The 12,939-nt window shown below is 42.8% G+C and overlaps 1 protein-coding gene across 1 annotated transcript in view; it reads right to left on the bottom strand.

The window, feature by feature from the left end:
- Window positions 1–12,939, bottom strand: part of CACNA1S (calcium voltage-gated channel subunit alpha1 S) — a 676,496-nt gene that overhangs the window by 481,160 nt on the left and 182,397 nt on the right. Inside the window, exon 14 of the mRNA XM_075263101.1 lies at window positions 9,734–9,848. Within this exon, the coding sequence (XP_075119202.1) occupies window positions 9,734–9,848 (115 nt within the window). The remainder of the gene's footprint in view (window positions 1–9,733; window positions 9,849–12,939) is intronic.

Here is a 12,939-nt window from a genome sequence, read left to right as displayed (position 1 = left end):
GGGACCCCCTAAAATCCGGTCACATCTGATATATTACCCGTGATACCAGCCCTGGCCCTCCTGAGTGTTACATTAGGACAGTGTGGCAGATGCGGCCAAGGGGTCGGGTCGCAACCCGTTCCTCTGTGGTGGCTCCGTAACACACTGTAATTCCCTCCTTATTGCTGGCAGTCTAGCATAGCAGGAGTTAATTCCCTTGCAGCCTATTGGTGTGGACTGTCTGCTGACTGACAGTGATGTCAGCCTATGAACACCCGGCTTGGGCACCTGGGCTTGCTGATCAGACCCGCCTTCCCTCAATTTAAAGAGACAGCTTTGTCAGCCCGGTGCCCTAGCCTTAATTCCAAGTGCGTTTAGTATGTTTGTGTGTAATTTCTAATTACACTGTGGGTGGTGCTGCGGCTCTGTGTGTGGCCCAGCACTGGTCTATGTTCTTGTCTGTGTCCTTCTATGTTTGTGAAAGTGGGTCTCCCTTCTGAAATTTAGGCTATTTACTTAGGACCTAGTTCACACAGTCTGTCAGCTTCTTAGCTGTGTTGGAACAGCAGGTAGCTGTAGCGGGTGTGGCCCAGTAAGCTACAGTGGAAACTATTACTGCTAAAGGGGTTTTCCAGCCGCTAACTGATTTTTGATACTGAAGACCTACTCACAAGATAGGACATCAGTATGTGATCTGTAAGGTTCGATTGTTCTAGAGGCCTCCATGTACTTAAAGCTGCTAGTGGACAGGATGCAGCACTGCTACTATTCAAGTAATAGAAGGGGCACAGCAGCATCATCCTATGTATCGTGGTAGTTCTCGGTAATTGTAATGCCACTCCTATTGCTTGAATTGGAGCCGTGCGGAATCCTATCTACAAGCAGTGTCTGGCACCGAAAGCTGATTTGTGTGGGGTTTGGGTGTTGAACCCTGACAGATTACATACTAACATACCAATGAACTGTCCTATGGATAGGTTATCAGTATAAAAAAAATGGGCCAGAAAAAACCTTTACTTGATCTGATGCTCGTTAGGATAAAAGTATGTGTAGTTTGTAAGGGTGTGATGTAGTAAACTGTCAGTAACTAACTTTGGTCAGTAGATGGCAGCAAATTGATAAATGCCCATAGGGAATTAATGCAAATAATTCTTGAGAATGTAAATATTGTTCTAATTGCAAAGTCTGATTAGAGGTAATTACTGGGACATTTGGACTCCTACAAGCCTGGCAGTGTGCTGGGATTGCAGTTTTGATGCCACGCACTGAAGATGGGCAACTGCATCATCACTCAGCTGAAAACAGGAAGTGAGCTCTGTGTGAAGGAGGGTCCGGTGCTGTGGCAGCCAGTGGTGTTCTGTGCAGAGAGTGAAGGCTGTGTGCTGGATGGAGGCCTGAACTGTGCTGGATGGAGGCCTGAACTGTGCTGAATGGAGGCCTGAGCTGCTGGAGAAACTGACATGCTGGCTGTGGACTGAGTCTGGACATCCCTGAAGCTCAGAAGGTAAAGGAGACCACATGAGAGAAAGGCCTCAAGGACTTTTAAATATGCCTTGGCCGCGTCTACATGTTCCATGTGGTGATATATAAGGGGCTCTTATGCTGACACCTTATCATCTGAGAAATTGGCCTGTCTGTTAAGTGGAGAGCTGGAGCAAAAGATATAACTGTACTCCTAAGTGAACACAGCATTTTCCTGTGGATTATAAATAGTATTGCGCAATACTTAGGGTGCATCCCCAACGAGGGACTGATCCAGGAGAACAGTGTTCTTAAACGACTTGTATCTGTCACCTGTTAAGTAACTGTGGGTACTAGGGGTATAGTGTTAGTTTGCTGCATTACTCTAGTCTATATTATCTTGAATTTATTCTCTGTTATACATTGTTGCATATTTTCCCACATTTCTCCTAATTGATTTATTCAGTAAACTTTGTCCTGGGAATTAAAACGCTGTGTGTGTCTGTGTGGCATCGTGTACCTGCTGAACTTGTGGCCCAGCCCTTGGTCCTCTTTCATAGTGCACATCTACCTTGTGTAGGTAGGCACCATGTCGAGGTAGTGTGCTACCTGGGCTTAGTATAGATGTATTAATGGTCTTTACATGTTTTTTTTTTTTTTTTTTGTAATTGTCTGGAAAGTGGTAATAATTCTCCCAAGTATAGAATTTTTTTTCTTAATCTTTTAAGACTGTATCAATACTGCTGAAAGTGCAGCACTGATTTCTGATATTACTAAATATGACGGTGTTGTTGGAATCTCAGGATTTGGGGCCCCGCTTTTAACTTTTCCCAGGGTCACATTTTGTCTAAAACCAACCACTCAATATTTTCATTATTCATGTTAGAGTCAAAATCCTCCATCTTTGTATTTTGTCAGCCATCTCGTAACCTTTCACATATAAACTATACAAGTATTGTTAGTTGGGGCTCAGAGTGGAGGTCGCAGCTGGTGAGCAGTGGTTTATGTATATGCTTTACATTTTTTGTCCTATGTAGGTTGGCTTATATAATACTGGCATGTGTGTGTAAATTTACATTGTTTCTGTTACCTTATATGCTCTTACTATATAGTGGTGATGTGGGTATGATCTTTACAATGCTACAGATACTTTTCAATTAAGTGCCCTGATCTTGTGGTATTGTGGGCAATAGGAGCCTATTTACATTTATATATACAAAATACAGGGCCTTTCTATACACACATTAATTGTGGCTGTTTTCATCCCCTACACCACTAGCAGATTATGCACCTGCTGGAGCTGCTAAGTCCAGTGCGACCTCCACTCTTGTTGTTTGACATCTGGTGTTTTTAAATGTTTTTATGTGTTTGTGTTTTCCTGATACCAATATTTTTTACAATTAAAAATTTTTTTGTAACAATAAATTTAGATTTAAAATCAAAATAATTTTTTGTGTTATTTATACATTGATACTTAGTTGGTGCTTTGAGTTTTTGCGGGTATCTTTGTTTTTTATCTAGTATTGAGATGCTTTGGGTTTGAAACTATATAAGTATGTCTATTTAGAGTCCAAGAGGCCCCTCTAGGTGATAAGGAGCGCGGTGTGGACAAATCCTTATCTCTCTCTCTCTCTCAAGGGCCTGATCTTTTGAAGTCGCAGCTGGCTATTTGTACAGTCATGGCCAAAAGTTTTGAGAATGATACAAATATTAATTTTTACAAAGTCTACTGCTTCAGTTTTCCTAATGGCAATTTGCATATACTCCAGAATGTTATAAAGAGTGATCAGCTTAACAGCAATTACTTGCAAAGACAATATTTGCCTATTTACCACTGGACACTTTAAAAGGAGGCTGGTGCTTGGCATCATTGTTTCTCTTCTGTTAACCATGGTTATCTCTAAAGAAACACGTGCAGTCATCATTGCACTGAACAAAAATGGCCTAATAGGGAAGAGTATCACAGCTAGAAAGATTGCACCTCAGTCAACAATCTATCGCATCATCACGAACTTTATCAAGAGGTTCCATTGTTGGCAAAAAGGCTCCAGGGCGCCCAAGAAAGACCAGCAAGCGCCAGGACCGTCTCTTAAAAGTGTTTCAGCTGCGGGATTGGACTACCAGCAGTGCAGAGCTTGCTCAGGAATGGCAGCAGGCAGGTGTGAGTGCATCTGCACGCACTGTGAGGCAGAGACTCTTGGAGCAAGGCCTGGTCTCAAGGAGGGCAGCAAAGAAGCCACTTCTCTCCAGAAAAAAACATCAGGGACAGACTGATATTCTGCAAAAGGTACAGGGAGTGGACTGCTGAGGACTGGGGTAAAGTCATTTTCTTTGATGAATCCCCTTTTCGATTGTTTGGGACATCTGGAAAACAGCTTATTCGGAGAAGACGAGGTGAGCGCTACCACCAGTCTTGTCTCATGCCAACTGTAAAGCATCCTGAAACCATTCATGTGTGGGGTTGCTTCTCAGCCAAGGGAATCGGCTCTCTGACAGTCTTGCCTAAAAACACAGCCATGAATAAAGAATGGTCCTCCAATGTCCTCCAAGATCAACTTCTCCCAACCATCCAAGAGCAGTTTGGCGATCAGCAATGCCTTTTCCAGCATGATGGAGCACCTTGCCATAAAGCAAAGGTGATAACTAAATGGCTCAGGGAACAAAACATAGAGATTTTGGGTCCATGGCCTGGAAACTCCCTAGATCTTAATCCCATAAGAGAACTTGTGGTCAATCAAGAGACGGGTGGACAAACAAAAACCTACAAATTCTGACAAAATGCAAGAATGGACTGCTATCAGTCAGGATTTGGTCCAGAAGTTGATTGAGAGCATGCCAGGGAGAATTGCAGAGGTCCTGAAGAAGAAGGGTCAACACTGCAAATATTGACTTGCTGCATTAACTCATTCTAACTGTCAATATAAGCTTTGGTTACTCATAATATGATTGCAATTATATTTCTGTATGTGATTAAAACATCTGACAAACACACATAAAAACCAGAGGGCAGCAGATCATGTGAAAATATAATATTTGTGTCATTCTCAAAACTTTTGGCCATGACTGTATATCTCTTATCTCCATTACTCATTGTATGGTATATGGAGGTCACTTAGAGTCATTTAGCACCAGCATGTCATCTTATCTCTTTTTCCATGATATATACATATAGACATACTGTGACATGTTAGTTCACACATAAGTATTTTGAAACTTTCTTTGTTTAAGGACAAAGTCCATCCCAGTTTGGAAAGCAATAATGAGATGCAGATTACATTAGGCCTCAGCCAATAGTCATGTGCCAGGTTTATCTTATAACTCTACAACCAATCATGATATGCCAACCATGTTATGTTATTAGAATAGTCCAACCTGCTTTTGTCTGTATTGTATTTAAACTACCTTTGTGCACCATTAAATTAGAACTCACTTGATACACCATCAGCTGTGTGTGTGACTTCTCCAGGTCTGATAATGGGTGTGATTTCTTCAGGCCTGATATTTAATTTGGAATTCTACAACATACTCTATTATGGGGACCCCTTGATGTCCCTAACACACATAACCCATATTAGCCAATAGAAACTTTCAGATCCATCACTCTTAATAGTCTCGATGACATACATTATTAATAGAGAATTTGTATCATTTGCTCAATATTGTCCTCTGTTATCAACCATTATTAGAGAATTGCAAATATAGATATGAAGCACCTGCTTATTGCTGCTGTCTGTTAGTTACTCTTTTGTGCAATTGCTTCATTTTTTTTTTCTCTTCCGCCTGTTTGGATCACCATCTTCCCCATCAACTCTTAAAGATCTGCCAGATGACCTTTCTGACATTGGTTGGATTCTTTGGATCCATACTTTACACACAGGCAACCCTGGGCACTTTCTATAGTACACACACATAGCTAGATAGATAGATAGATAGATAGATAGATAGATAGATAGATAGATAGATAGATAGAATATGATTTGTACATAAATTGTAATCTATAATGACAAATTATATAAACAAAAAAGGTTTCATTCATTGAACCTTAGTCTCATGTCATAGCTTCGTCTCCAACTATTAAAGGAGACAGGAAGAATAGTCACTCTTCTATAAACTTCTAACTACTAGGTTTATATGTAGTATAGTGCGGCCAGTTTTTGATCCTTATGCATTAACATGATTAGAAGTTTGCCTTTTTACCTAGTTATCACATAAGTCTTAGTGTGCTAACTCACTGGTGCTATCAATATAAGACTGGTAGGGGTCAGACCCAAACTAAAAAGAATACACTTAAAATATAACTTTTATTAAACTCCAAAAAGTAGACAATCTATCTCTAAAATCAATAAGATAGTACACATTAAGGGCCAAAGCATCAAGCTCAGGAAGCCAACGATAATCGGGTGTATTGTGCAGAGTGTGTTACATATTAACAATTCCCCCTGCTAGCAGTGGATCTAAGTGTTTTCATTGTAACCACTGTCACTTGGCAACAAGGGGGAAAGTAGGAATAAACAAGCACACAGAAAATCAGACACACACTGGCTGTAAGTCAGTAAAAGACCGACTCCACTAACTGACTGACCATAACCTTGAGGGCCTACACTACACCTCCATTTCTATCCTGAACAAGAAACAAACACATAGTGCCAAGATATTCACTGGCACACACAAGCACTCCCCAAGCCCCGCTGACACGTTTCTGCTAGTATTTAGCCAGCTCATCAGAGGTAGAACAAAGTGGTTAAATCGCCTGGCTGCAATAACAATATACACCCAGATTTTACAGGAGAATAACGAGCATATTGTGTGTCAGCCCAGACGGCTGTAATGTGGTGGCCACAACTTTATTCTATACTCCAAAAGCTAAAAAGCTCTATGTTCCATACCTTTTGAGCCCTGGTGTGTAACCAAGCAGCAGTTTACACCCACACATATAACTTTTTTTGCCTCCGGAATAACCCACTTAATAGTTTTAGGAGTGCATATCTCTGATGAAACAAAGCAGGCACTGAAAATGCATATTTCTTTAAAAACTTCAATTTTCAATTTAAACATTAATTTTTGGACAATCAAAATGATAATACCCTTTGAGAAATTCTTAAGGGGTGTAGTTTCTAAAATGGGGTCACTTTTTAGGGGTAAACTAGTTTAGCAAAATCTACCCTCCAAAAGCCAAATAACACTCTTTTCATTCTGAGCCCACCATGTTCCAAACAGCAGATTAAACAGCAGATTAAAATCACATATGAGGCATTTCTGTGTTCAAGAAAAATTGTGTAACAAACTATGATGTATTTTTTTCTTCGTTAAAAATATGGTACTAAATGCACGGTTTCTGTGAAAAACCTGTGAGGTCAAAATGCTCACAATACCCCTTGATAAATTCTATAAGGGGTGTAGTTTTCAAAATGGGGTCACTTTTAGGGGGTTTCTTTAGGGGGTTTGTACTTGTACTTTAGGGGCTTTGCAAATGTGACATTGCACCCAAATACTATTCCAGCAAAATCTGCGCTCTTCCAATTCTGAACCCTGCCATGTGTGGCCAGCTATGTAAGCGGCCATTTTCTTGTGGCCCGTGGGCATGTGCAGTCGGCTCTCAAGGCCTAGAAGTTTGAGAGGCCATTCCTGAAGAAGATGGAGGTGGCACTGGAGATTTCTCTCGCAGAATTTGGGACACCCCCAGTGCTGTTTGAACGCTGGGGCCTGTCCCCAGTGCTGTGAAAGAACTCATTTGCATACAGACAAAAACTGGATGTCTACCGAATGGCGGCGCGGAGAAGACATCTAAAGGTAGGAGAAGAATAGCCTTTCTTAAGACTACTCCTACGTGTGATCGACAAAAAATGTGATTTTAACTATAGAATCCCTTTAAAATCTACAGGATGCATCTGAATGACAAAGGTACTGTTGGAAAAGCCTTTATAAAGGCTACAATACATGGTGTTTAATTAAAAAAAAAATTCTAGTGAAAGAATCCCTTCAACACACTTTTGGGCTGTGTCTATTTTATTTTACTTTCCAGCCATAAGAAATCATAATTTTAAAGTTTTTTTTTAAATATAATATTACACATTTTTGCATTGTTATTTAGTTCTCTTTGAGGACTTGAACATGCTTGATCCCTCATATAACCTATGTAGTGCAATTTATTTTTATCCGGTCAGTGCTGAACTGGCAGGCAGTGTACTTAGTCTGTTACTTTGGCTACCGTGGAAAGGCATTGATATGCAGCAATTGTGTTTGTGCGGGTAAAAGTGCCTAATAGAGAGAGGTCTCTCCTTCAAAAACCATTTAGCTTTAGGTGCTATTGACTGTAGTTTCTAATGGAAATTTCACTAGATAGGTAGTCTCTCCCATCTCCCTACTTTCTGCTGTGTCTGTACTTACAGAATGTGACCTAAAATTTCTAAAAAGAGGTGTAAAAGTGAACCTGGAAACTATAGGCCAGTAAGTTTGACTTCTGTGGTGGGTAAGATATTTGAGGGCTTTCTAAGAGATGCTATCCTGGAGTATCTCAATGTAAATAATCTGATAACACACAATCAGCATGGGTTTATGAGGAATCGATCCTGTCAGACTAACCTGATCAGCTTCTATGAGGAGGTCAGTTCAAGACTGGACATTGGTAATGTAGTGGATGTTGTGTGTCTGGATTTTTCAAAGGCTTTTGATACTGTACCACATAAAAGGTTGGTATGCAAAATTAAAACATTGGAACAGGGGGAAAACATGCATATGGGTTAGCAACTGGCTCACTGATAGGAAACCGAGGGTACTTGTTAGGAGGCATTCACACTAGCGTCAGTGTCCGACAGCTAGTGTCCGATGCTAATGTACGCGCAAGTTTTTAGCATTGGACACTAGCTGCGTCCGTTACAATTTGCATTACTTTAAATGGGACATCTTACATATTACAGGGAGATCTAAAGAAGCTGGAAACTTGGGCGGAGACTTGGCAAATGAAGTTTAATGTTGACAAATGTAAGGTTATGCACTTTGGTCAATGTAACAAAATGTATGATTATGTACTTAAAGGGATCCTATCATTAGAATCCCTTTTTTTCTAACACGTAGGAATAGCCTTAAGAAAGGCTATTCTCCTACCTTTAGATGTCTTCTCCATGTCGCCGTTCGGTAGATATTCTGTTTTCCGTCTTTATGCAAATTAGTTCTCTCGCAGCACTGAGGGCGGCCCCAGTGGTCAAACAGCACAGGGGTTGTCCCCAGTGCTGCCAGAGAACTCTCCAGCGCTGCCTACATCTTCTTCAGGAACCACCCTCTATGCATCATCTTCCGGCCTGGCTTTCAATCTTCTATGCATGCGCAGTCGGCTCTGCCCGGGGCCCGCTGGCAGAGCCGATTGCGCATGCCTAGAATAGAGGTCTAGATTCTCATGACAAGAACATAATTATGCCTCTATACAAATCACTGGTACAGCCACACTTAGAATATTGTGCGCACTTTTGGGCCGCAATATACAAGAAGGACATAAGTGAGCTTGAAAAAGTGCAAAGATTGGCAATCAAAATGATTAGGGGAATGGGTGGACTGGAGTACAACGAGAGATTAACAAACTTGGTGTTATTCAGTTTAGAGAAAAGACGTCTACGGGGAGATCTAATAACAATCGTTTTACTCCTAGGCCTGTGACAGTGACAAAGGGACATCCTCTACGTCTGGAGGAAAGGAAGTTTCACTAGCAACACAGAAGAGGATTCTTTACAGTAAGAACAGCATGGCTATGGAACGCTCTGCCCCGGGATGTAGTGATGGTGGATTCACTGAATAAGTTCAAAGAGGGCCTGGATACCTTTCTTGAAAATAAAAATATTACAGGTTATGGACTCTAGATTTTAAGGACACGTTGATCCAGAGTTTTTATACTGACTGCCAGACTGGAGCCTTGAAGAAATTTTTCCCCTGAAATTAGGCAATTGGCATAAACCTCATGGTTTTTTTTTTGCCTTCCCCTGGATCAACACTGTAGGGGACTGTAGGTTGGACTTGATGGACTGATGTCTTCATCCAACCTCATCTACTATATAGCTATGTAAAAAAAACAATTGTGTCCAGTCTGAGGAAAATAGGGAAGACTGTCCTTCTTTCCTGTGACAACACAGTTTTTAACACATATTCAGTTCTCTCATAAATTGTTAATGTGGAGGTGTGCCTGAAGCCTTATAAGTTACTCTAGCCAGTGGTATTGTAAGTTTATTATATTTGTAGTACAACAGGGTACAACGTAAGTAAACATATAAGATAGTTACAAAAAAATTGTATTTGATTATCCTACCTTGCCAATTTCTTTCTCTTCCTTTCCTCTGCCTTTGCTTTCTGTGCTGACGTTAGGTTTTCAGCCTCAGCAAGGTTATCAACAGCAATAGCAAGAAACACATTTAATAAAATATCTGTATTTTGCTAAAGAAATATTGCACAGATAAAAAAAAAAGGTCATCCAGACAAAGGCTCTAATTTAGAGCGTGTTGTTATTAAAATATCTATTGCCTCATTTACATCTGCGTTGATATTCCATTCGGGGAAGTCCGCATGGGGACCCCCCCAAACTGAATACCGAACGCATTTGCACGTGGTGTCCAGTGAAAGCACACTGACCCCATAGACTATAATGGGGTCCGTGTGCTTGCCGCCAGATCTCCGCAGGGAACATGCAGAGAGAAAAGTACTTCTCAATCTACCTTCCTCTCTGCATGACTCGTGCAGATATCACAATGCTTTTGCTCAGGTTTGTGATACAGATATTAGCACTGCTCCTTCAGGTATTGATACCTAATATTGAGGTAGAGGGGAAGAAACAAGTTGAACATCAAGGTGTGGATGAGTTATTCATTGTGCAAGTTTAAAAAAGGCCTTTCTTAAATGAAAAATTATTACAGAGTTTAGATTTTTGGTAGACTAGTTGATACAGGTTTTTATTACTGAAGTTGGAATTAGAATGGAATGTTTTCCCCTGACATGGGGCAATTGGCAGCTTTACAGTACTGTAGAATTATAGGTTGGATTGATGGACCTGTGTCTTCATCCAAACTCATCAACTATGTTAGGGTGCTTTCAAATGGAGTTACGCGCTGCTCATTCAGACACGTGTACACGTCAGAGTGTGTCAAAACAGATCCCATTCATTTCAATGTGTGACGGCTTACGCACGCTACACATGACAGACCGTGTCCGGTCGTGTGCGACGGTGAGCTTTTTGTGCTTTCCCCGGCAAAACCGTTTTTTTTTTTTTAAATGGACACAAAGTCTTGCATGTCCGACTTTGTGTCCGGTTAAAAAAAAAACAAAACGGTTTCGCCGCAGAGAGCACAAAACGCTCACCACACTCATGGCCGGACACTTTCCAAACCCATTCATTTGAATGGGTTTGAAAAATGCCTGCAGGTTTCCGTCTCCTGTCCATTTTCAGGCAGGAAAGAAAAACCTGCATAACGGAGACCCGGGGCGCAGATGTGAACAAGCCCTGACACATTTTTAGCTATTTACCATATAAAAACCTGCCATTCAGCGGACCCATTGCCTCCATTAAAAAAAAAAAAATCACTCCGTTCTGGTCTCTGCATTCCCCTCTCCGTTATTTCAAACGGACAGAAAAGCGTGTACTACTGCGCTTTTCTGTCCTTTCAACATAACAGATCCGCAACGATTCAGTTTCCATTCACTTTAGTTTCCTATGTAAGCGGATGCCAGCGATGTGCAGCCGCTTACAACAGTCTGTTACAGCTTCTCACTTCATCCACTGAAGAAGGAGCCGTCCCTCATTACCATAACCCCACCCCTTGTCTGCAGGCTGAAACCTCAGGGGAAGAAGAAGTCAGCAGAGCTCAGCCTAAGGAATACCCAATCCCCTTCTCTGGTCCCAGCAGGAGTGATCCTGTCATTGTGCTGCTGTCCCTCCTCCACCTCTGTCAGTGTAATTGTCTACAGCATTATCCCCATGCTATCTTCACGCCACAAGTGTTGCCCCTCCCACACCCCATTCAGGAGCCAGGACAAGTGAGCAGTGAAAGGTGGGGAGGCGCATCGTGCGTGGAGAGAAGACAGCATGGGGATGATGTTGTAGACATTCAGAAGCCCAAACAAAAGTGGTGAGAAGTAGGGGAGGGGCAGCTGCAGCCCTTTCTGTAATCCGGGTTACAAATGGCAGGGGGTAGCAGCCTTTAGGGGTAGCACATGTTGGGGAGACAATCAACAGGGCCGGCGTCAGCGCTCGGCATAGTCGGGCAAGTGCCGGGGCCCACAGAGCCTCTGGGGGCCCCCCGGCACTTGCCTGTCACAATTTCAGCTCATCGGCGTCCGTCCGCCGATGAGCTGGAATACATACGCGATGCAGGAGCTGTGAGGTCAGCTCCTGCTTAGCTCCGGCCCGGCTTGCGTGTGTAGGCGCGATGACGTCATCACATCGCGCCTACACACGCAAGCCGGGCCGGAGCTAAGCAGGAGATGATCTCACAGCTCCTGCATTGCGTATGTGACTGGAGTGAGAGAGGAGAGTCGGGGGAACGATGGAAGGTGAGTGATAGAAGGTGAGTGTAAGTGTTTGTTTTGTATTGCATATTAAGGTGGAACATAATGAAGGGGGCCCATGAAACTGGGGGGCAAATGAAGGGGAGGGGGGGGGAACGGCATGACACTGGGGAAGATGAAGGGGGTAGGGAGAGAACGGCATGAAACTGGGGACAGAGATGGAGGGGGCCCAATGAAACTGAGGGGGCAAATGAAGGGGAGGGGGGAACAGCATGACACTGGGGCAGAGACGGGGGACATTAAACTGTGGGCAGATGAAGGGGGAGAACGTGATGAAACTGGGGACAGAGATGGAGGGGGGGCATGAAACTGGGGACAGAGGAAGGGTGTATATGAAACTGGGGGAGAGATGGAGGGGGGCATATAATTTACAGGTGACTGTAAGAGGACTATACTGTGTGGGAGCACATGATAAATGAATGAGTGGGTGGAATCAACATAAAAGTGGGTAGCAGTGCTGACTGTGTGCTGAACCCTGTTGCATCTCAGATGTAGCGGTGCTGACTGTGCACTGAACCCTGCTCCATCTAAGATGCAGCAGAGCTGACTGTGTGCTGAACCCTGTTGCATCTCAGATGTAGCAGTGATGACTGTGCGCTTAACCCTCCTCCATCTCAGATGTAGCAGTGCTGACTGTGCACTGAACCCTGCTCCATCTGAGATGCAGCAGAGCTGTGTGCTGAACCCTGTTGCATCTCAGATGTAGCAGTGCTGACTGTGCACTGAACCCTGCTCCATCTAAAATGCAGCAGAGCTGTGTGCTGAACCCTGTTGCAGCTCATATGTAGCGGAGCTGACTGTGCACTGAACCCTGCTCCATCTGAGATTCAGCAGAGATGACTGTGTGCTGAACCCTGTTGCATCTCAGATGTAGCAGTGCTGACTGTGTGCTGAACCCTGTTGCATCTCAGATGTAGCGGTGCTGACTGTGCACTGAACCCTGCTCCATCTAAGATG

The sequence above is a fragment of the Leptodactylus fuscus genome, chromosome 2, assembly GCF_031893055.1.
Source record: "Leptodactylus fuscus isolate aLepFus1 chromosome 2, aLepFus1.hap2, whole genome shotgun sequence".
Taxonomy (NCBI): Eukaryota; Metazoa; Chordata; class Amphibia; order Anura; family Leptodactylidae; genus Leptodactylus; species Leptodactylus fuscus.
This window is presented reverse-complemented; position numbering and strand designations above follow the sequence as displayed.